This window comes from Vicugna pacos, chromosome 3 (assembly GCF_048564905.1).
Source record: "Vicugna pacos chromosome 3, VicPac4, whole genome shotgun sequence".
Lineage (NCBI taxonomy): Eukaryota > Metazoa > Chordata > Mammalia > Artiodactyla > Camelidae > Vicugna > Vicugna pacos.
The window spans coordinates 45,841,593-45,866,484 of NC_132989.1; the positions used below are offsets into that span (position 1 = coordinate 45,841,593).

Genomic DNA, 24,892 nt, shown 5'->3' on the forward strand with positions numbered 1-24,892 from the left:
TTGAAAGGTTATTTTTTACATCTTTTCTCTTTTTGCTGTTAGTTCTTTACACTCCTGTCACTATTAGTAGATAACTTTATCTGTGCTTTTCTGGAGGTACTGAAATAATGTGACTGTTCTTGTTTTCCTCTCCATTAGCATACATATTAACATACCAACATAAAATCTGTTATCATCTGTTCCTATTTTAAATTTCTTCTTCAATGAAGAGAGGTAAATTTTCTCATTCGGTGGTTATAGTCATACTGATACCTTATGTATCTGTTATCTTTACTCCTAGGTTGCTTCTCTAATTTTTCTAAATCCTGGGGGAAACCTTCACTTGATCTTACTCCCTCTTCTGACTACTTGCCTGTTTATGTTTTCTCCTTCACTGCTGAATTTTCAGAATAAGTATTCCACACCCCAGCCACGCTTCCTTTCCTTCAATATCCACTCTTATTAAATGCCTCAAAATCTAACTCCTTGTATTGTATCTATATTCTCTTAAGTTAACAGTGACCTCCCAACTTCCATAACCAATTGACTTTTACTCAGTACCCATTTTCTTTGACTTCAGGGCTTCCATTGAGCTGTTCGCCCTTTCTACTCCATAGTTTCTCCATTGACCTCTGTCGATGTTTCTTTGTTCGTCTTCTTTGAGGTCTGCAAACTTTTTTTAAAAAAGGTAGATTAGATAGTAAATGTTTCAGGCTTTGTGGACCAAAAGGCAAAATGAAGGATATTATTTAGGTACTTATATGACCATTTCATAATGCGAAAGAAAATCCTTAGCTTCCAGGCCAGTTAGAAACAGACAGGTGGCAAGATTTGGCTCATGGGCCATGGCATAATTTACTGACCTCTGGTATAAAGCTTGCTGACCAGAAGGGCGATACTCAGTAAGACTGAGAATGTCAAGTTGGTTTTCTTTGGGAGAGAAAAGAGGAAAATGGTGGTGTGCTGATAGGAAACCCAACTGAAAAATCTAAGCAGATAGCTTATACAGTGAAAGAAGTAACTACCACCTTTATTAAATTTTTACCAATTTCCAAAAATTGTGTTAAACATTTTATCTGTATTACTCATTTAAACATCACTGTAGACCTGAAAAGTAAATATTAATATCCTCATTTTACAGATGAGGAAACGTGAGCTCAGGAAAGTTCATTGCCCAGGCTTGTGGTAGTAAGTACTGAGCAAATCCTAACCCAACTCTATCAGACTTGAAAGCTTGCTCTCTACAGCCAGGGTGAAAAAGAAAAGGCTGTTGTATGTTATAGATGGAATTTTCACCTGATGTTAAATATAGTACTTTCTTCAATAAAGAAATTGCCTGTGGTAGGTTTTTTGTTTTTCATACTTAAAAATCTTAATCATAATTGCATCATTTTCTCTGACTAGACCTCTGAGCCAGTTTGGACTTTTAGAGCTACAAATTAGTAGTAGACATTAAGTTTGAAATTTGTCATAGATAAAAATGTGCAGAATGAAATACAGTAGGGAATTATTGATATATGCACTGTTAGAATGTTTTCTATATATAAACTCATTTACTCCTTACATGAACTCAGTGAGCTATTAGATACTGTTATTACAGTCACCTGATATGTGAGACAGTAAAGGCCCGGAAAGGTTAAGTAACTGTTTAACAGCCACTGGTGGATTCACATCCAGGCCAGCTATCTCCAGAACCTGTGTTCTCAGCTGCTGTCACCTTAAGACACAGTGTTGATGTACATCTGTGGCAAAAATTGTGACGACAGTAGGCAAATGGCTTAAGTTTATAAAATACTACTTTAGTGAAGAACTGGAAGATTTTTGGAATAATATTATAAATGTACTGCTGGGTATATATTGAAGTGATAGCGATATTCAGAATGTTTTTTAGCTGAGTTGAGGGAGTTGGGATTAAACTTCGGAACACCAATTAATGATTAATTGCCTGGTCTAGGCATGGAGAAAAGCACTTGAACCAAGGGTTTTGTTTGTTTGTTTTTTGTTTTTAATTTTTTTTAGGGGAAATGGAGAAAAAGTAGCTAGAATATAAGAGCCATTGTACCGAAAAAATGGAAAGTAAGAAAGACTTAAATGTGGAAAGTTTGAAAGGAGTCAGACATGTGGTTTCCTGCTTGAGGGCAGGGTAATATCATCATTAGCAGATAGAAAATGAAGAAAGGGACTTACATGGCAGGTGAATTTTGCTATAAAAATAATTTTAGAAAAGGAGGGTGAAAATCTAAAAATGTTTGGCCAGCTGTTAGTGATTATGAAAGCTTAGTGTGATTGTCAGGTTTGGGATATATGTTTAAAAGTTACCTACTTAGAGGTGAGTGTTTTGTATAATGAGTAGTAGTGATGTAGGCCAGGGATCTGTAGACTTTTTCTTAAAGGGTCAGGTAGTAAATATTTTAGGTTTTTGCTGACTAAAAGGCAGACTCAAAGATAAACATGTAAAAAACTATTTTTAGCTCACATACCTTAAAAAAAAAGGCGGTAAGCCCAGATTTGGCTTTAAGACTGTAGTTTGCCAGTCCATGCATAAGCTTCTTAAATAGTCAATAGACTGTTGATCATAGACATCCTTTTTATATTGAAATTTGAAGATACTCCATCAGTTATTTCATTAATCCAGAAAAGTTCAGAAGTTTCATATGTTATCTCTCTGGACAGGATCATACTCTGAGTGAAATGTTTAAAGAATGAAGTTTGCTTTTAAGTAAGTATGTTAAAATTTGCCACAAATTAATATAGAAATCTCATCCTACTTGTTAAAGACATACAAAATTGGAGTTGATAATTTAGCTATGAATTTGAAACACTTCATAGTCAAGGAGACTTAGTTTAATAAGCTCCATGAAAATGATTTTCTGTGTCGAAACTAGATTTTGACGTTAGAAGTTAGAAAATGGTTTATTTGACCTTAGATTATTCTTTGGGTCACAGAAAATTTTACAGAATATAAGCAGTTTTGGCTCATACCCAGTTAAGGAACACCTTTTATTTGCTCTGCCAGGGCTGTATTTTTTTCCTTTTCCAGGATGTTTGTGCCCTGCTGCCCATTGCTTACTGAAAATTGGAAGTTGAAGTTGTACGTCTAACTTCTCAAAGCTTAGATTAGTGCTGCTCTTTGTTAATTGCATTTTGTTCTCTTGTTTTCATCTGCCTATAGAAGGAGAAACTCACTAATTAGTCAAAATGTTAATAATATATCATCACCATAAAGAAAAGAGAATTTCTTAGTAATTATCACTTCCTTTCAAAAACAAATTAAAATCTGTCATTTTTGTATTAAAAGACCGTGTACAAAGGTTAATCTTTAATGAAGTTGTTGACCAGAATGGTTGATGTGGTTGGAAAGAGCATTTAAGAATTATTTTCAGCATTAATAAGTAATATTTTAGCTTTTGGTAATGTAAGATGACTAATGCTTTGTGAGTTTTTGATTGTAACTAGATTAACCAAAGTTAAATATGTATAAAACTAATTTTTCTGTTTTTTATTAACCCTTTATCATAGTTTTTCGCTCCTTATCTAAATACTCTTCAGTTGAAATTTTTTTGTGTTCACGGTCCTGTCAGAGGACTAAAGTAAAGATTTGTCAGTGCTGCTTTTTATGAATATCAATCTCTCTCCATTGAAAAGTGATTTTTGTAAAAAGGGAAGGGAAAAGTTAAGCTTTTAGAACATGGTAACAATGAAAATTTACTCATAGAGGTTGTGTTATCAGTTGTCAATATGTAATTAGAAAGTTGTTTTGGTTAGGTCAGATGATTAATAAATCTATTATTTATTCCAGATAGCATTTAATATGTGATTACCAAGCAAATTACTTAAAACTTTATTTACAAATATGTCTAAAATATAAAGAACTTGTATCTAAGGACTATGGAATTAGTTTAACTAAGAAAATAATAAATCGATAATTTGATAACTTGCTATATTCTGTATTCATCTGAAAAAATTACATTCTCCTGAATATTTATTTCTGTATTTATTTTTTAAATATATTAAAAAATGAATTGGCACCTGATGAAGCATGTAGAGCATCAGTAGTTCACTCTCTGCTGCGATGCCTGGTTAACACTCCAAATGATAAATGCACATGTAATGACAGTTTATTTATTTTCTAAATTTGCAGTTCAGAGTGCAGTGATGGAGAATGGTCTGCTTCTTTGCCTCATCGATTTTCTGGTACAGAAAAAGATCAGTCCTCAAGTGATGAAAGCTGGGAGACTCTGCCAGGAAAAGATGAGAATGAACCTGAACTGCAGAGTGACAGCAGTGGTCCTGAAGAGGAAAACCAGGAATTATCTCTTCAGGAAGGGTACGTTACCAGTAAGATTTGTTATTTGTGTCTGTATTGCACAAGAATGTTATACGTCACATTCAAATGTTGGGTGTGCTATTAATTGCGTTTACAAGCCCTATGTGAGACCAGTAGACTAGTAGATCCTACTGATTTTTTTTGTTACGCTTTTAGTATTTTACAGAGAACAAATTGAAAATACTGGTAATTACAGTGTCTTCTACTGAGGTATAGTATATGTTTCCACTTTGCTTTATTGAAGAAAACTTGGACATTTAAAAGATTATTTTGGTTATGTTAGGTATGAGTGAATCAGAGTTGCCAATGCTGTGTACTGCAGATAATGGCAAAGGAGAAGGGACAGCCCTCAGGGAAATCATTGATGTGTTCATAAAAATGGAGGCAGTTGCAAAAGTTAAAGTTTTAATATTGCTGCTTATTCATTGGATGATATCTCCAGAAATTAATGTTTGATGATAAGTATCTTTGTATTTTCTTAGCTTTAATGGGAATGCTCTAGTGCAGGTGTTGTCAAATTTGTACTGCAAAGGGCCAGATAGTAAATATTTTTGGCTTTGTATGTCAGTCTCTATTGGAGCTACTCAATTCTACTGTTGTAATATAAGAGTACCCATAGACTGTATATAAATGAATGGGTATAGCTATCTTCCAACAAAATTTTATTTACAGAAACAGGTGGTGGGCTGGAAGTAACCTGCTGGACACAGTTTACCAACCCTTACTCCACTAATATTTCCCTAGTATGAGTCATTCTGGCTTTTAGGTTGATTTCATACACAGACACTCACACACACAATTTTTTTTTAAATCACACAAAGGAAATATCCCCTTGTTTGTATTTTATAGATTTTTAGCAAGAATGTTTGTTCAATTTTATTACAGTCTTCTTAGCACCAATAGAAATAGCATAATGATTTTTCACTTTTGATGTAATGATCATGAAGAATTATTCTATTACTAGATTTCCTAGTATTCAGCTACCCTTACTTCTTGTAATAAACCCAACGTGATCACATAGTCATGGTTTATTGTTGTTTTAATGAGCTGCTGGGTTCTATTTGTTAATATTTTACATAGAATTTTTACATTGAGACCTGTCTCTAGTTCTGTCTGGTTGTTGGGGTTTTTTTGTGGTGGGGATATTCATCTTGATAAGTTTGATACTTGCTCTGCTAAAGGAGTATTTTTGTTTTTTTGTATCTTTCAGTGTTTAGATAGCTATTTATTTATGATTTATTATAAAGGTTGTTAGTATTTGCTTGTGAAATCTTGTAGGTTTAGTGTTTTATTTAGTGAGGGAGTATTTCCTTGATAATTTTCTTTTTTTCCTATGGTAATTGGTTGGCTCTAATTTTTAGTCTCTCATAGGATCTATTTTGATATGTTTTCTCAGGAAAAAAATATTTCAGCTTGGACTAACATTAAAATTTTTACTTCTCAAAAGGTATAAATTTCCCGTTTGAGATTAATTTTGTAATAAAATCTGGGAACAAAGCATTAGAAAATCTTTAAAGAAAGAAATTTGTAAACATAATTGATTTTGACAGTGATAGGTTGAGGTGGCATTTTTTCCTCTTCCTGATTTTATATTTGATCATCTTTAATCGCTATTAGTTAGTTTATAAAGTATTATTAATTTTTTCATATGTAATTTGTGATAGTAACTATATGTGCAACAGATATTTACTGAGCATATAGCATATGACAGGTATTGTACTGGATCCTGGGATTATATCAGTGAACAAGACAAATAAGATTCCCTCGTGAAGTTTACATTATGTTGGGAGAGGCAGATAATAAAGAAGATACAAACATGGTAAATTACACACTGTGATAATTATTGTGAAGGGAATAAAACACTAGTGTGATAAAGTAACTGACAGGGGCTTACATTAATCAGAGTGGTCAGGGAGAGAGCTTCTCTTGGGAATTGACTTTTGAGCTGAAATCTAAAAGATGAGGATTAGCAGTTGGTTGAGAGAGAGCTTTGTAGGCAAAGGGGAATGTGAGAGCAGAGGTTTTGAAAAAGAAGAGACTTGACCTGTATGAAGGTGGTGGGGCTGAAGCAGGTGACTGAAAAGAAGCATGATAGGAGGTGAAGTGACAGGAACCAGACTGTGCAGAACGTAAAGCATCTGGAATTTATTCACAGAGCAGTGAGATTTTAAGAGGAGAATTAACTGATTTGACACACATTTTTAAAACGTCATTCTGACAGCTTTGTGGAGATTGAATTGGAAAGGGACTAAAGTAAAAAAGCAAAAAAGAGGTTGAGGAGTCAGTCGCTATGTAATAGGCCCAATTTACAGTAAAACATAACAATTTTAAACTTGAATGCACCTAATAAAATAGACTCAAAATATATAAATCAAAATTTGACCAAAATAGAGAATATTGATAGATTTTGTCATATTAGAAAAATTTTGAATATATCTCTCAGTTACTGATGCAGGGATATGAAAAATTAATTGCAAGTTTGAACAGCTCTCTTAAGCATGGTTTAAGGAACACTACGTCCTGTAGAATGCAAAAACACAAAAACTGAGCATGTACTGGACTGGAAAGCACAGATGAACACATTTCAAACAATCAATATCCTGCAAACTATATTGTCTGACCACAGTGCAATTAACTTAGAAATAAATAATAAAAATATATTTTAATACATAAATACATATTTTTATATATAAAAACCCTATGCATTTTTAAATTATCCATCCTTCTAAACACTCAGTAGGACAAAGAAGAAATCATACTAGAAATTTAAAATGCTCACAACTCTATGATAATGAAAATACCACAATCAAAGTCTGTGGGATTGCAATGAAATTGGTATTTAAAGGGAAATTTACCTTTATAAATACTTATGTTAGAAAAGAACAAAAGCTGAAAGTGGAGTAGTTGTGCATTTAACTTTAAAAAATAGAATATAAATGTTAGACTAGACAAAGAAAATAAGGAGATAAGAATTAGAATTAGGAAAGCTAAGAACAAAAATCAAGGAATTAGAAAACAGTTAAAATAGAATCTAAGAAATCAGAAGCTGATACTTTGAAAAGATTAAAAAAAAGAAAAAGAGACATCCCACTTGATAGTGAACAAGAAAATAAAGACGACACAAATAAATAATACTGAAATATAAAAGTGGACATAGTTGCAAACACAGTAAAGATTGGATAGACTAAAAAGAGTACCAGTAAATTTAAAAACTCAGAAGAATTTGACAAATAGAATTCACTAAAACTCACTCAAGAAGAATTAGGAAACCTAAATAATACAGTACCTATTACAGATACATAATCAATGGTTTAAAATCTTCCTCTGGAGAAAACAACTGATCCAAATGGTTTTAGAGCTGAATTCTCTTAAACTAAACTCTCACAGATCATACCATGCCACTCTTCGAGAGACTAGAAAAAGAACTGTTTCTTCAAGTCATTCTAATAAGGCCAGTATAACCCTAATGCCAAAAGAGTATGTGAAGAAAATTGTAAGCCTGTTTCATTAATGCCCTAATGCCAAAAGAGTATGTGAAGAAAATTATAAGCCTGTTTCATTAATGCCCTAATGCCAAAAGAGTATGTGAAGAAAATTATAAGCCTGTTTCATTCATTAAATTGCACATCAGAATCCTAAAAAGAATTACTGGAAATCTGAATTTGTAAGTGTAATTTTTTAACAGATAAAACTCAATTACCAGTCTGAGTTTATTCCATTTAAGCAAAGGTAATTTCACTCAGAATACCTGTAAATGTCATTCACCATGTTAGCAAAATACAGCAGAAAATTCATATGATAGATTCCATTGATACACGGGAAAAAAATCACTTTATAATGTTCAGCAGTTCTTCATGATAAAAAGTTAGAAACTAAGATTAGAACAGAATTCCCTTGCCTTCATAAAAACTGTCTTTAAAAAAAATACGATAGAAATCATTTTCAACAAAAGAAGCATTAAAAAAAAATTCCCCCTTAAAATCAGGAGCAAGACAAGGGTGCTCTATAGCACCATTTTTGTAGCCATTCTAGGGGAGATCTTAGCATGGCAGTATGGGAGAATAATAGAAGGCAAGAAGATACAAAAGAAGAGACACTGAAAAGGAAAGAAACAAACTATGAAAATACATATATATACTATAAAGTCTTAATGTGCAGAATGTGTAAAGAACTCCTGGAAGTCATTAAGAAAAACTGATAATCTAATTGCAAAATGACTAAAACATTGAGCAGATAATTCACTGAAGAATATTAATGGTGAATAAAAATATCAAAAAATGCTTAGACCATTAGTAATCAGGGGAGTGTACATTAAAATCACAAGGAAGTATCATTTTTTTACCCATCCATTAGATTAACAAATATTAAGAAATTTGACAGTGTCAGGTGTTTTGGAGGATATAGATCAGCTCTTACACACTGCTTGTTGAGGTCTGAAGTAGGTCAAATCCACTGAAATTATGGAATAATTTTAATATTTGCATGGTAAACTACCCAGCTGTTCTACTTTTAGATGTGTACTCTGGAGAAGCTTCCCCATATGGTCTAGGAGTTGGGTTCAGAATTGTTCATTGCAGTACTTTTCATGAAATCTATACAACTGGATATTACCCAGTTATTAATTAATAGGAGAAAAATTAGTGGTGTATTCATACATAAAGTATTATACAGGGAATGAGTATGAACCACAGTTATGTGCAAAAACACGGATGAATCTTAAAGATAGAAAGTTGAATGAGAAGAGTCATTCTTGGAAAAATGTGTGTATCTGTTTCACTAAGCTTAAAAACAAGGAGTAGTACGTGTCTTATTTTAAGCATACAAAACGTGTTTCAAAAAGCAGTGGAGAGAGGAGGGTATAGCTCAAGTGGTAGAACACATGCTTAGCATGCAGGAGGTCCTGGGACTTGAACCCAAAATAAATAAATAAATGGATCAAAAATAAATAAATGAACAAATCTAATTACCTCCCCTCTCAAAAAAAAAACAATAAAAAGAAAGTATTAAAAAAGAAAAAAAGGCAATGGAATGACAAAAGCGTCAACAAGGTAGTTCTTTTCTCTGAAGGGTCAGGCCAAGGAGATAGGAAAGGTGTAGAATACAAAACATGCTGGTCAGTGGTAATATTCACATACCTGGCTTGGGTAGTGGGTTTATGAATGTTCGATGTAATACACATTATAACTTAAATAGATTGTGTATATTTTGCATTTGAGAAAAAAGTAATTAAAAAATGAAGGGAACTGAAGTGAGAAGATGGAGACAGTCACCATACACAGTTCTTTACGAAAGGGAAGGGGCCACAGGTGGATTTTGAGATTTTGGGTATATGTATTTTGAGTTATAAAATGAAAACCAGTTAAATACCATTTAACTAGGAATGTTTATTATGCTCTCCAGAGTTTTATAAAATGAATTTCTTATAATAGAGCTGTATTATTTTATGAATGCCTCAGCCCTTTAAAATGTTGATATTCACCTGAAGATTTAATATTCTGTGCTGTTAATAGTAGATATGCAAATTGCTATTTATTAGCTAAAGAAAACCAGATTTGTAACACAAAAATAGTTAGTGTTGTCAGAGATTTTATTTGATTTGTCTGCCTTTCATTTTCTTCGTTTCTCAGGAAATTCTATGATGCATGATTATATAATAGCATATTTTAAAACTTTTTAATGAAAAATTTTTAAAATACTCAATATTAGTTTATTAATATATCTCTATAATTTTAATATTGCTATTTGAATGTCATTAAATTTAGTTTGTTGTTGAGGAACAGAGATCGTTAATCATGAAGCATAAATCATAAAGGGAGCAACAGTCTGTTTACCTGAAGCTTTGGAACAGTGTAGCCTGTAATCAGGAGAGTATGATGCTGGTGGTCTTCTAGGATTTTCACTGGGAGGAGGTTGTGGGGATAGATGAAGGGCCATTTCTGGCTTCCTGTTAATGGCAGCAGCATTCACTTCCTCCAAACTGTGCTGAAGATGCTCAAAGGAAGGGACAGATTGGCAATTTCCTCTCCCAGTTGAAATGCCTGTAGCGTTGGTAGTGGTGGTGGTAGGGCTTCCACATCTTCCATCTACTGGATTATTTTTTTAGAATTGACCGTTTGGAGGCATGATTAACTAATACATCTTTTTAAGTCTCATTACTGTGTAACATTGTAATGTCATTTTGTTGACTTTTGAATCATTAAAATGAAGAAAGGTCATTGAAAGTCTAAATTTTTGTGAATGTGTTACATATGGTATGTGTTTGGTATATGTATGTGTATAGGGAGAGAGAATACAGTATGCTGAAATAGTTTCAAAGCTTTTAAAGGATTTAAACTTACATTATATACTGAGATTCCCATGGAGATATTTGTTTCTCTTGTTAGTTGCACAAAATGAAAGATGTTTTTGACCTTATCATTCAGATCTTTTTTTTTTAAGATCAGAATTCCTTTTGCTATACTATGAAGCCAACTCTTGCCCAGCACAGTGCCACTCTTCTAGCCTGATAAATGTCATTTTAAATGGTAGGAATTTTTTGAACTTTATGTAAATGTATTGAAAGAATATGCCACATAGCACTTATTTTCTGTTTCTGTAACTGTGTCATGAATCATGAAGACAGAATCAATTGTTTAAGCAAAATATGTAGCCAAGAATTATTTGTATAGTAAAAGAGTATTAATAATGTTATGAATTGTTTTGATTCACAATGATTTATTTTAGTTTTCTTCTTTGAATTAAAAAAAACTCACAAATTAGTATTTATTTCTTATACTAAACATTTTTACTGATATATTTGAGTTTTATGTATCTAAGAACAGAGTAAGAGAGTCATTTTGATGGCTATAGAATAGGAAAAAGAAATGTATTTCTTGTAGGCATACATTCAAAATAACAGACATTTCCTAGGACTATTCTGGGCTTAATCTCTAAATCATTTGACTTTTAAAAGATTATTTTTCAAGGATTTATTATTACATTTGCAACACAGAGAGAGAGAGAGAGTACTTCTTATATGTTAAGCACTTGTTACAGGGTGTAAGGCTACAGTGATGAGAGAACATTGTATGCCCTTGAGAAGTTCCCAGTCTAGGAGGAGACAAGTGAGTCACCAGAATAGCTACGGTACAGTGTGGTGAGTACTCTCGTAAAGGTGTGAAGACAGATCAGCTGCTTAGGCATTTTTAGTTTGATTTTGTGTTTTAAAACCATTTGGGGGTTAATTTTTCATTGTTCCTGGTTATTATGCATGAAAGGAAAACATCCGCTATCTTTGTATATAAGACATTAAAAATTTAACAAAATAAGCACATGTTGTGCTGATTTTTGTGATTTTACTACACTAAATCTTATAAACCTGTTATTCTGAAGTGAAGTTTAGGATCTGAAATTAAAGAAACATTTATGAGTTTAGGTATATTAAGACATACTGTTTCTATGTGTTTTAAATGTTTAACTTCTCATGTATGGGCATTGTCTAAGTATCTTTCATAAATATTTTCCCCCCCAAAGTTAAATTTACACATTAGAATGAATAGAATTCTAATTAAAGCTGTTCTTCAAATTGAAATATGTAAATTGCTATATAACTTTATTTCTTATTTTAAAACCCAAACTAAAATTAAATTTTTCCAAGAATGTACTCAAATATTTAACCTACTCTTGGTATACTAAAAGATATTTTCTGTTAAGATAAATAAGAAAACCCTACCAGTATAATTTTCTTATTTATAATTTCAAAAAGTACTTTTTGTTCAGTCATTGCTGAAATGCCTTTTTTTATGTATTATAATTATTAATGTTTCTCACTTTGGTCTTTGTGTCCAAATTTTTGGTGTTTTGGCTTTTCCAGGAGTATTTTCTTTCATGTGTATGTTGTGAAATTTAACAATCTGTTTATCAGAGGCTTTAAGGTTTTTGCATCATGCTTAGAATGATGCTGAGATTTTTATAAAAATTTGTCTCATGATTCTGATACTTTTATTGTTTTAGTGGTGTTGGGGGTGGCACACATGCATTTTTAAAAAATAGATCTGGAATTTATTCAAGAGTGAGGAATGACATAGAGATTTAACCTCCCTGCCTCCAGATGGATACCTAGTTGTCCCAATATTATTTATTGAGTGATCCTTTTTCCTGTTGTTTAGCAATGCTTCTTTTATCTCTTTCTAATTTTATTTATCTGTGCCATTGGTTTGTCCCTGTTTCTATGAGCTTAAAGTGGGAGAATGACTTACAGTAAACAAGTAAGAAAATAAGTAAAGATAAGTTCTATAATGAAACTAAGTAAAGTAATATGATAGCCAGTGACTGATGAGCTACATAAAATGAGTGGTCCAAACAAGCCTCCCTGAAAGAAGTGACATTTACTCTGATCTGAAAAGTGAGGAAGGAGTGGCTATGCAAAAATCTGGTGAAAGAACATTTCAGGTAGAGGAAATGGCCCCAAGATGGACTGTTCTCCATGTGTTCCAAGAGTAGAAAGAATAGTAGAAGTATAGTAAATGAGAGAAGAGTGGTGACTGTAGGAACAGTTGGAGAAAGAGGGCTGAGGAGAAATCACGTATCATGTAGAGATTTGTAGGCCAGGCGCCAGGCTCAGGAGTTTGAATTTTATGTTGACTGAAAGGAAACTACTCAAGAGCAGGGCTTAAAAATTCAGATCGTCTAGGATGAGTTTTTAATTTTTATCCTGCAAAAAAGAGGAAATACAGGAGCACAGATAATATGTATATCAAACAAATAGGTTTTTATGTAATTAGGAACTATTTCTATAGGTTATGACTGTGTAATGGATTTGCTTCTCTTTTAAATGATTTTACACTTAAAACAGATTTTTAGAGCCATGTTAAGTGCCAAGAATTTAGAGCTTAAAAAATAATTACTTGCATTAAATAAAACTCTTTAAAGATATGTTTTCAAGTGATATTTTTTTCTTCTATTAAAATGTTTGTATTAGGGAACAGACATCCTTGGAAGAGGGAGAAATTCCTTGGTTACAGTACAATGAAGTCAATGAAAGCAGCAGTGATGAAGGAAATGAGCCTGCCAATGAATTTGCACAGCCAGAAGCTTTCATGTTGGATGGTAACAATAACCTTGAGGATGACTCCAGTGTGAGTGAAGACTTAGACGTGGACTGGAGGTAGCGCAGTGTTATTAGCATACTTAATTGATCATTGAGTAGAATTTGTTCATGATTCTAAATTATGAAAACTGAATCTCTGATAGCTAATAAAATATTCCAGTTTTCCCATCTGTCAGTCTTCTTCTCCTTCAGAGCTCATATCAGATGCCACTTCCTGCATGGACTTCCTACTTACTCCAGTCCATGACCTCTTCCTTCTTTGACTGTTAGCTCTCTTGAAGCTCCCCTTACATCCTAGTTATTTATACACTGGGTTTGAGGTTTCTGGCTTTTAAATTTAGCTTTCTATACTAAATGTAGCATTTAGTATAATCCTTAAAAAAAAATCCTTAATGAATACTACTTGAAGAATTTTAGAACCTGTGATTGAATCAGAGGAATCATATGACTATAGTTTTCCTTCTCTTTATGCATAATATGGAAAATTTAATTATACTTTCCCAGAGATGTTGAAAGTATTAAATTTACTTTATGCTGACAAAAAAATAGTGAGCTGCAAATAAAAAGAGCATAAATTAAGTGCATTTTAGAATATTACAGCTCATGATACAATGGTCAGAATTTAACTGTTTTGGTTTATATAAACAGACATATCTTTCAAGTATGCAGTAGCCCTTTGGAAGCAGCTAATTATTGAGATACAGGGAGAATATTTGTTCCAGCTGATCCTTTTTTGTTACTTTTTCTGGAAAAAAATATGGCTTGCTTATATCTCTGCACAGATATGTTTTTAAGAATTTGTCTTGTTTTCCTAGTTAAAATTCCATTACAGAAAATTTTTAAAAATAAGGTAAGAAAAACTCATTTATATCCCCTGATAACTCTAGAACTTACGATTTTAAGGCCTCCTTTGTGTCTTCACTTTCCCTTTCTGTGTGTGTAGCTACTTCTTTCTATTCCCCAAATTGTTCCACACATGAAATTAAGCATCATCATGAAATCCTCTTTACCATTTTCTATTCTCATTACCCTGTTCTCTTGTAATAAAAATTATAAGTTCAGAGAAGACTTTTATTGACCATTTTGTGGAAGTAGAAGTGGGGTTTCATCACAGCCACAAAAACAGTTTGTAATTCTATCCTAAACATTCCCGTTCTCCAAAACCTGTTTTCTGTCTTCTCAAACATTATGGAAGGTCAGTGGCTTCACCTAATCCAGTCTTGCTGATCTTGAAACCCCCTTCTTTTCTTCCCTGTCTGATGTCTGCCCCTTCCCCTCTTACCGAACTCCTGTAAATTCTGATGTCTTCTTTGATAATATTATACAAAGTCACTCCTCACAGCAATGCTAAGCAGATGACAGAATCATCTAGTTAGCATCATCTGTGCGCCTTCAGAGGCAATTATACAGTTTTATATGAGAAATTTTGTTCTTTTGCACATTTTCAAATTTTTATAAATATAGTTTTTACAGCTGCATTATATAGACGGTCTTTTGTACAGACACACTAAAATTTAATTGATCATTTCCCCATTGAAATAATGCAGTAACCCTGACCCTTCCTCCTGGTAAGTTGGTCTGTACTTCAGGGTTGGTTTTTTTTTTTTTTTTTTTGACACATTAATAAGAGGCGACATTACTGAGATGTGTCCCTTTTTTGAGATCTTGGTATATAGTTCTAAATAACGTTCAAAAAAGTTTTCAGATAAAAATTTGAAGGAATAATTGAGGTCTTTATTGAATATAAGTTTAACTTAAATTTGAAAACTTTTGTTTTAAATTCTAATTCATTGATGGTATTTCTGGATTTGGCTGTTGTGTTAAGATTTTAGAGACATTGCTAATTGTCCCAAAATTTGGGAAGCTTCACAATAGTTTTATTTTTTAATATGGAAAGCAATTAAGTGCTGATTTTAAGACAAAAATTTTGACGGCTACTGTTTTGAATTTTGTCTCAATAAGGCAATACCTCATTATTTGCTTATGTAATACTCTATTAAATGTATGTGGTAGTAGCTAAAGGTTGATAAGGCAAAAATATGGTTTGGTTTTCATATTAAAATAGCATGTCATTTTGATAACTAAAAGTAAAACCCATGGCAAATGGCAGCAGTTCTTATCTAATGCCAAAATTTGACAAACTTTTTTTTCAGTTTTTCTACTTCTTAGAGAAAAAAATTAAAGATATTTGGTTTTTTATTTTATCTTAAAGGAAAATGGAAAAAGTCCTCTATCAGAAGTTTTCTTTCTTTCAGTTAAGTCGCAGAAATGTTGTAGAATAACCACAGAATATTTCATGCATAGATTGGTGTGGTAGGAGTTGATATGGAGAAAACATGGATTTTGGATTTAGAAAAATCCCAACTGTGCCATTTATTTATTTGATAACAACCTTTCTATTGGTTAGAAATTGAGGTTATAATTATTAACCTAATAAGAAATTGGGGTTATAATAATTAACCTAATAAGATTGTGAGAAATTAATGTTTTGTGGACATAACCATGGTTCAGTAATAGAATTTTAACTATTTTGAATCATTTGATTCTTAACAGAAGAGTGGCAAGAATAGTACAAAGCAGTCTCATGTATCTTTAACTGAGATTTCCAGAATGTTACCATTTACCACATTTGTGTAACCATTGTTTCTTTCCTTTCTTTATAGTATTTTTTTTCTGATCTATTTATGAGTAAGTTGCAAACATGATTCCTCTTTACCTATAGATAGCCTAGGATGAATTCCACAAAAACAAGGACATTTTCTTATATAACACAATAAAATTGTCAAAATCAGGAAATTAACACTGACAAGTACTATTATCTAATCTACGACCTATTCAAATGTCTATTGTCCCAGTGACATTAGAGAATTTTTTTTTTTTTGGTCCAGTCCAAGACCACTTACAGCACTACACCTCACTGCTAGATGAAGGGGTTCTAGTATTGCAAGGGAGGTTGAATTCAGTAATCTTAGTTTTAATTCTAATTCTTTTGTATTTCTTGGCTGTAGATTTGTAATTTTAATGATGGCACAAAGGTTGATATCAAAACCATTTTGAACTAGCTGTGTAACTGTGCATGTTTCTGACTGTGATACTCAGTTTGTAGTGAGAATACAGAAGTTACCAGAAGTTTGCTTTTTGGTAGACAAAATAAGCTCAGTTTTGGAGATCTAGGATTTGAGGTGGTAGGAGTTCACTGGGGTAAAGTGCCCCACAAAAAACTAAAAATGTAGGTCAAGAGCTCAAGAAGGAGTTTGGAATTAGGTAGAAGTTTCAGAATTACCTGCGGAAAGGATGATTGAAGGAATGGACTTGAGTGTAATTGCCAAGGGAACAAGATTAGAAGAAGACGACTGAGGAGACACTTAGGGTTTCTGAATTTTGAAATACTTAAGTGTTTCTGAGACTAGAGGGAAAGGAGGAATCTGTTTATATATAGGAATGGAGGAAGGAGATTAGGACCAGACTAAGACATAATATTTTTTTCAAGGGCTTGGGATCCTTAAGGAAAAAAAATGATAAAAATGAGCAGTTAGGAGGTAAATATTTTTCAAGCTGAATAATAAGGGAGAAGGCCTAGTTCTTAGAAAAATAGAAGAGAGATTAGTGAGAAAAGCTTGAGAAAATAGAATATTTTTAAGTACAAAGTAATTAAGCAGTACAATTACAAGAGAAGGAAAAGAGGCTTTGAGCAATGATAGAATACAGTAAATCTTTTTTTCAGGTTTTCATCTAAATTTAGATTGGAAACTAAAAGAGGAAAGACATGGGAAGGAATTAGGAGAGAAAAAGTTTATCCCAGTCATAAATGGTTCCCATAGCTAGGACTAGAAATACAAAAAGAGGATTTTCTTACAAATTTTGTGCAGCAGTGTGGCAGCCTATAGGAAATGGGAGTGGTGTCTCAACTCCTTATGCTTGACATTTAACTTTTCTGTTGGGTTCTTCTTGCCCTTCACCCCACAAGATTTATATTAAAATATTTTAAGGTTTTCTGCCTATAGTGTGTTTATTGGCTTGTCATTATGCTAATGTAATTATGTCTTTACTATAAAGGATTCTCAAATCATGTTTTGTTTTGTCTTTTTACTCCCAGCCTGTTTGACGGTTTTGCAGATGGACTAGGAGTTGCTGAAGCTATTTCTTATGTGGATCCTCAGTTCCTCACTTACATGGCTCTAGAAGAACGCTTAGCCCAGGCTATGGAGGTATTTTAGTGACCCCTGTATAGATTAGTGGGATACAAAGTGATAAAATTAAAGGTTTTTTAAAACTACTTTTAAGAAAAGGTGAATATTTTTCTCACCAATTTAGTAATAATTACTGAATAGTGATTTAGTACATGTATACAAATTACACTTGACATCTGCCAATTTGCCTAAAATTATAATATTTTCCAGTTTTTACTGCAGAATGTAAGGTATATTGCTTGCATTTAGAAAATACACTAACTCTGTTGAATTCTACAGGTCTGTGAATCAGAATATTTTATACACACACATAATTTGTGAAATGAAATGAAAAATCTCTAAAGCTGTATTACAAATCTCTTCCTCTTTTTGGTTCTTATGGCTTCTAAATCTATCTTGCTGCTTAATGCAGTTAGAAAATTTACTCTCCCTCATCCCCACACACATACACATGTTAATAAATATGACACATTTGGTGACTGTCTTGACTTCTTTGCTTTATTTGACTGCAACACCAGAAACTTGTTCATAATTTTATTTTCCTGTAGTCAAAAACTCAAGCATTTTCATGTTTGGAAACTTCCACTGCGCTAGTGGATTTCATTTTAAGAAGTATTTCTTTAAATCACTATTTCCAAAGTGATCCAAAGTAGAGGAACAGTAATAATGTGAATGAGCCAAGAGTGAAAGAACAAACTGAATGAGGGGACTTTCAGGAACATTAGCATTTTGTCTCGAAATTTTATGAGACTAGAAAGTCCAGTTTAGATTCATAAATAGTAGGTAGAGACAGACCTGTTTATCTATTGGCACACACGCACATGCACATGTACACACACTTAAGTTAGCTCTGCTTTGACATCACTTTTTTAAGTGTGTGTAATCTTCCATGGAGATGATTGCCTCAGTTATAGTATATATTTTTCTCACAGTGACCATAGCAGAAATATTATGTGTTGTGGCGATCAAATGTATAGAAATACCTAATCACTATGTAGTGTACAATGTAGTTGACTGTAAGTGTACTTGTAGTGTTGTAAGTCAGATATACTTCAAAAACAGACTCACTCAGAAAAAAAGAGATCAGATTTGTGGTTACTAGAGGCAGGGGTTGGGGGAAAGGGAAAATTGGATGAAGGAAGTCCAAAGGTATAAACTTCCAATTGTAAGCTAAAGAAGTACTGGGGATGTAATGTACTTCATGATAAATGTAAGTAACACTGCTGCATGTTATATCTGAAAATTGTTAAGAGTAAATCCTGAGAGTTCTCATCACAAGGAAATAATTTTTTTCCTACTTCTTTAATTTTGTATCTCTGTTGAGGTGATGGATGATCAGTAAACTTACTGAGATGATCATTTCACAATGTACATAAGTCAGATCGTTATGCTGTATACCCTTAAACTTACACAGTGCTGTATGTCAATTATATGTCAGTGAAACTGGGAGGGAAAAAAAATAAACATTGTGTACTAGAAGAAAAGTCAGAGAGAGTATCATGAGACAGGATAATATACTTAAGGCTTTTCCCAGAGTATATAACTTACCTTGCCAAATTCTAACACATTTGGAACAATTGCACAGCATAATAGCCTGCATTAGAATAGAACTGTAAAGATTAAGGAGTTAAGTAAATTGTAAGTGACCACATGGAATATATCAATTTTAGAGTCTGGTTTCACAGTGCTTAAATAGTTTTTTCCGTAATTATGCTAGTGGTTTATGATCTCCTACAATATGGAGATATCTTTAAAGAGAAATTTTAAAAATTAAAATAAAAGTTTTATTATTTTTACTAATGGGAAATGTGACATTTGATTGGCATCTTGACTGGTCATGAGAGGTCATGCTAGGTGAAGGCACTAGCAGAGTGGACAAAGACAGGAGGCAAGAAGGAACATAGTGTGTCCAGGGAACATACAGTCCCCACATTGTTGGCTTCTGCTCTCGGAACAACCACTTTCAGTTATTCTTATGCATCTATCCTTCTGTTTCTGATCAATGGTGTTATGTCTCCCTTCCCCACAGCATAACAGCTTCCCCAGATTAGTGCTTTGCTTTATTTTATTTGAATTTGATTGGAACATGTTTCACTCCGAGAGAATCAGTGCAGTTCATTCTTCACTCTTTAGAAATCTTTATTTTTCTAGGTTTAGCATGGACTTAATCATTTTGAAAAAAGAAGCTGAAATAATTTATAATTTTGATTTTTCCTCTTAGACTTAATACCAACACTCTTTAAATGAAGCAAAAACAAGTAATAAGACAAACTGGGGGCTTTTATTTGTTATTTTCTCAAGCAGTCCCGTCTCTTTGGCAGTAATTGTTTTCATTTCCGTTATTTTTCCAATACTAGACTGATCTTCCTTTGCACATAGTAGCTATTGGTGAGTGTGTTAGCAGCAAACATTTGCCTTGTATCTGTGTCTCAAATTTAAGAACAGGGCAGAATATTTAGGATCTTTAACTGAAACAATGATATCAAAGCTTTTTACTCACTCCCAAAGAGATTTTGAAAAAAAAAAATTCCTTTGCACGTCTTTATGTTGACATCTATGATTTTTAGCATAAACCCTAAGTAATATTATTTACCCTATCATGCCTCTTTGCAATAAAAAGTATGTTCAGGAATTTAAGTGTGAAAAAGAAAATTGGTGTAGATTGAGTTAAAATTGTAGTGTCTATTGATATAAAAATTAACTTTTATAAATTTTGATAAATAATTACTTAAACATAAAGTAAAACTTAAATGGAAATGTGTATCTTAATGAGATAAAGGCTTTTTTTCCCTCCCTATTTTATGAGTGAAGGTTATTTATTCCTAGAATGAGACATAGTTTGGCATCAACTTTATTTCTGTTTTTCATCTTTATGAGTATAAACTTAAGAAACTTTATTCAAATAAATAAATTGGTAGGGATGAAAGGAGTTTATCATAGCATTATAACTCCATTCTTCTGAGATACTTGCCAAAAATCACAAAAATGTGACAAGTTGTTTAGATCCTCCTTCAGTTTGAAAATAGAGTTGGAAGCCATCTACAAAGATTTATTGTCAGTCATTATCATTCAGTGTGACCCCAGCATTTCAGACTGCCCCTTCAAACAGGTAAAAAGTATGCTTTTATTTATAAAGTAAAAAAAAAGTTAGTATAAAAAGGAATGTGGGAACAGAAGAATCAGCATGGTACTTTGACAGAAGATGCATTCTTGGGCAGATCCATTTGAGAAAGATTACATAAGAAAAAAAATTTGTATGTATATATATATAATTTTTGTATATATATATTTTTATTGAAGAATAGTCAGTTTACAACGGGTCAGTTGCTCGTGTACAGCACAATGCTTCAGTAATACATGAACATACATATATTCATTTTCATATTTTTCACCATAAGTTACTACAATATATTGAATATATAGTTCCCTGTGCTATACAGTATGAACTTGTTGTTTTTCTATTTTGTATGTATTAGTTAGGATCTGCAACTCTCGAACTCCCAATTTATCCATTCCCACTCCCTTCCCCACTGGTAACCAGAAGTTTGTTTTTTGCGTCTGTGAATCTGTTTCTGTTTTGTAAATAAGCTCTTTTTTTTTTTTCTAGATTCCACATATAAGTGATATCATATGGTATTTTTCTCTCTCTTTCTGGCTTACTTCCCTTAGAATGACAATCTCTGGGTCCACCCATGTTGCTACAATGGCATTATTTTGTTGTTTTTATGGCTAAGTAGTATTCCATTGTATAAATATACCACAATTAATTGAAATTGAGTCTCCTGGGACTCTCCATGCCCACGGACCCTTCACATAGTCCTTACATATTTACAGAGCACCTCGTATGCCGAGAATGTAGGCCTTAGGTAGGTGGTACATGAAGTAAGCATATGGACTTTTTTTTAAATTAATTAATTAATTGTTTAATTGAAGTACAGCCAATTTGCATGGGATTTGGAGTTAGATTGGTTCTTTTAGGCTATGTGACCTTGGATAGTTCACTTAACCAAAGTTTTAGGTCCTCATCCACAAAATGGGAATAACAAAATTTACCTCATGGGTTATTGTGAGATTGTGTTAAAGCACTTGGCAAAATACCTGGTACTGGGGGAAGCTGTCAGTAAATGGCTGTATTCAAAGATATATTCAAATTAACAATCAACCAAGTGGTAATCATCTAGCAAGTCTGGATTCAGTGGTCATTCAAAATTAGTATTAAATCATTTGTCAGAAGTCTTCACTCTTTAAAAACTAAATCCTGTTTTAGTCTTTAGAAACTAAATTTTATGCTAACAAAGGATTATGCTACTTAAAGCCTAGATATATCCCAGTTGGGCTATTTAAGCCACTTAGTTGTCTTTCTCACTCTTGGACTAACATTTGAATATATATTGTACTAAGATACAGACAAATTTTTATAAATGTTCATAGCAGTAGCTTTAAAATGGTCTCTCTTGCTCTTGTTGCTTATAAATGATCCCAGATCACCTTAAATATATGTCAGTACCAAGGCAATAAATTATTTTTACATATATTGAAATTTCAGGTATTTATTAGCACTGCAGATATGCAGGTAATGATCAGAAAGGAATAGTGAACCCACTGAGACAAACATGTATTAAAGCATAGTTAGCTGGAACAACCTCCAAAATGGAACTTCCTATAAATAGTATCCCTTCTTTTTGTTTATGTATAGCACAGATGAGTTCTTGCTGAGTATATCTTAAGAAATACATAGGAGATTCATGATTATAGTTATTCATGAGACAGAAGGGACAAATAATAGGCTCTTACTTTCCATTTCCTATCTCCTGATGGGAAAGTTTAAAATAAAGAATTATTAACTGCCACAGGGGATTAGAGTAAAAGGGAATTGTTTAGAAATGAATAATGACAATCTAAAGAATATAGAAAAGGCACTATAAGGAACAGCCATCACCCAGGATCACCTAAGGAAGGGTCCCCGCTCTGCTTCAGAGCTGGGATCCATGCCTTGATGGAGCTGGCACAGCTGTACCTCACTGAATAGCAGAGAAGTCACTATGGTACTGCGCTGGCAGAAGTTGCTGGAAATCAGCCCTGTAGGGTGCTGGGGAAAGCTATTCATAGGGAGGTGTCTAACTGGAAACACTGCTAAAGAACTGTCCAGGGTGGATGCTGAGGGAAGCTACTGGCCACAGTGTGCTCCTGGACACGTGCATTACAGGAGCTAGGTGCTGGAGAAGCTGTGCACATTGCAGGAGTCTGGTGCTCGAATCATGCCTGATAAACAATTCTGTATCCATCTGGGCTCAGTCAGAGAGAAAACAATAGTTTGAACAGGCTAAGTTTGATACAAAGAATTGCTAACTACAGTTAGGCTACTAGGAAGTAAAGTGAACTCTAGAGAATGTAGGAATAGCAGATTTAAGGAAATGCTTTGGGGCTGAGATAAAGCACTTGACACCCCTACCGCCGCCCCCAGGGCAGAGATCCAGACTGTGTTGAAGAGGACACAACCATGGCTCTTAGAGAAGTGTTTGTGCTACTGTGCTTGCAGAACTTGATAGAAATCTGCTCTCTGGATCTTGGCAAAATTCTTCCCCTGGAATGCTGGAGAAACTGTTCACAGGGAGGTGACTAACTGGAAGCACTCTGCTACAAAACCACCCAAGATGGGTGCCAGGGGAAGCTGCTGACCACCTTATACCTCAGCTGTCAGGTGCTGGAGAAACTGCGTATACTTCTGGATCCAAGCACCTCACTCTGTCTACTTCTGTGACTGGCTTATTTCAATTAGCATAATGCCTTTAATGTTCGTCCATGTTGTAGCATATTCAGAATTCCCTTCTTTTGAAGGCTGAATAATACTCCATTGCGTGCATATCCACTTTTTTCCAGCTTTATTGAGATATCATTAACATATAACATTGTGTAAGCTTAAGGTGTACAGTGTTGATTTGATATTGTGAAATGATTATCACAGAGTTGGTTAACCTCTATCACCTCACATAATTACCATTTCTTTCTTGTGTTGAGGACATTTAAGATTTACTCTCTTACAGCTTTCAAATATATAATACAATATTGTTATCTATAATCACCATGCTCTCACTTAGATCCCCAGAACTTGTTCACCTAATAACTGGAAGTTTGTGCCCTTTGACCAGTAGTTGCCCATTCCCCCCAACCCCTAGTCCCTGGCAACCACCACTGGCCACATTCTATCTTTCATGAGTTGAACCTGCCCAGTGTGTTAACTTTCTTTCACGTTATTGATCTCACACAGAAACTCCTAAGTTGGAAGAGTAACCACTCTTATGAAAATACAAGTATGATGGGCAAGTAGGTGGTTATTGAGACAAGACAGGTTTTTGTTATACTTGGGAACAGGGCTTTTTCTTTTGGTATGTTTTTTGATTTCTTGGTTTGATGGTGGTGATGATGATTCCCTTTGGTAGGAGGCAAATAGGGCAGGGACTGAAGCAAAAGAAACCAACAGGAAGAGAATAATGGTGGGTATAATTTTGAAAGATACCCCTGAAAGTAGTTTTCCATTGCTGTTTTAAAAAGTGTTTTCTAACAAAGAAACGTGACTTCATTTTCAGACTGCCCTAGCACATTTGGAGTCTCTTGCAGTGGATGTTGAGGTGGCTAATCCACCAGCCAGTAAGGAGAGCATTGACGGTCTTCCAGAGACCCTTGTTCTTGAAGATCACACTGGTAAGGGCAAGACGTTGGTCTCTCATGTCGAATGACACACTACAATGCAAGTATATTATCAGTGCACCTAGAAGATAAAATACTATCAGAAGCTTTCATTAGATTTTCTGTGAAAGCTAATTCTAACAGACTTACCTAGTAGACGGATTTTTTAATTTATTAAGTGATCGACTGCAACAGATGTTCTCCAGTCAGCTTTTCTACAGAAGCCATGTTTGTTAAATTCCAGATTGTCGTGTATTAAGCAGACACACGTTTGCCAGTTAATTTATCAAAGTCCGGTTCTTTTGTCTTTCATAGGTATCATGTATGAGTTAATATGTTGATTTTCAATTTTACTAAAATTGAACTTTACAGGATTGATAAATTATTTCTTTTCAGCTATTGGTCAGGAGCAATGCTGTCCAATCTGTTGCAGTGAGTATATTAAGGATGACATAGCAACAGAGTTACCCTGTCACCATTTCTTTCACAAACCTTGTGTCTCAATTTGGCTACAAAAGGTGAGTTTCAGATTTACTTTTGTTTTAAATATGTTAAAGGGTGTTTATTGAAACAATATTTTTGAAAACAACCTATAATTCCCGCAAAGAGACAGAATTAAAA

At 33.5% G+C, this 24,892-nt stretch overlaps 1 protein-coding gene across 3 annotated transcripts in view; it reads left to right on the forward strand.

Annotated features, from left to right (window-relative positions):
* The window catches only part of PJA2 (praja ring finger ubiquitin ligase 2), a 267,185-nt gene that overhangs the window by 236,950 nt on the left and 5,343 nt on the right, over positions 1-24,892 (forward strand). For all 3 annotated transcript variants that reach the window (XM_072958296.1, XM_072958298.1, XM_006203977.4), the window contains 5 exons: positions 4,121-4,306; positions 13,266-13,451; positions 17,491-17,602; positions 24,172-24,286; positions 24,668-24,789. In XM_072958296.1, coding sequence (XP_072814397.1) covers positions 4,121-4,306; positions 13,266-13,451; positions 17,491-17,602; positions 24,172-24,286; positions 24,668-24,789 — 721 coding nt within the window. The remainder of the gene's footprint in view (positions 1-4,120; positions 4,307-13,265; positions 13,452-17,490; positions 17,603-24,171; positions 24,287-24,667; positions 24,790-24,892) is intronic.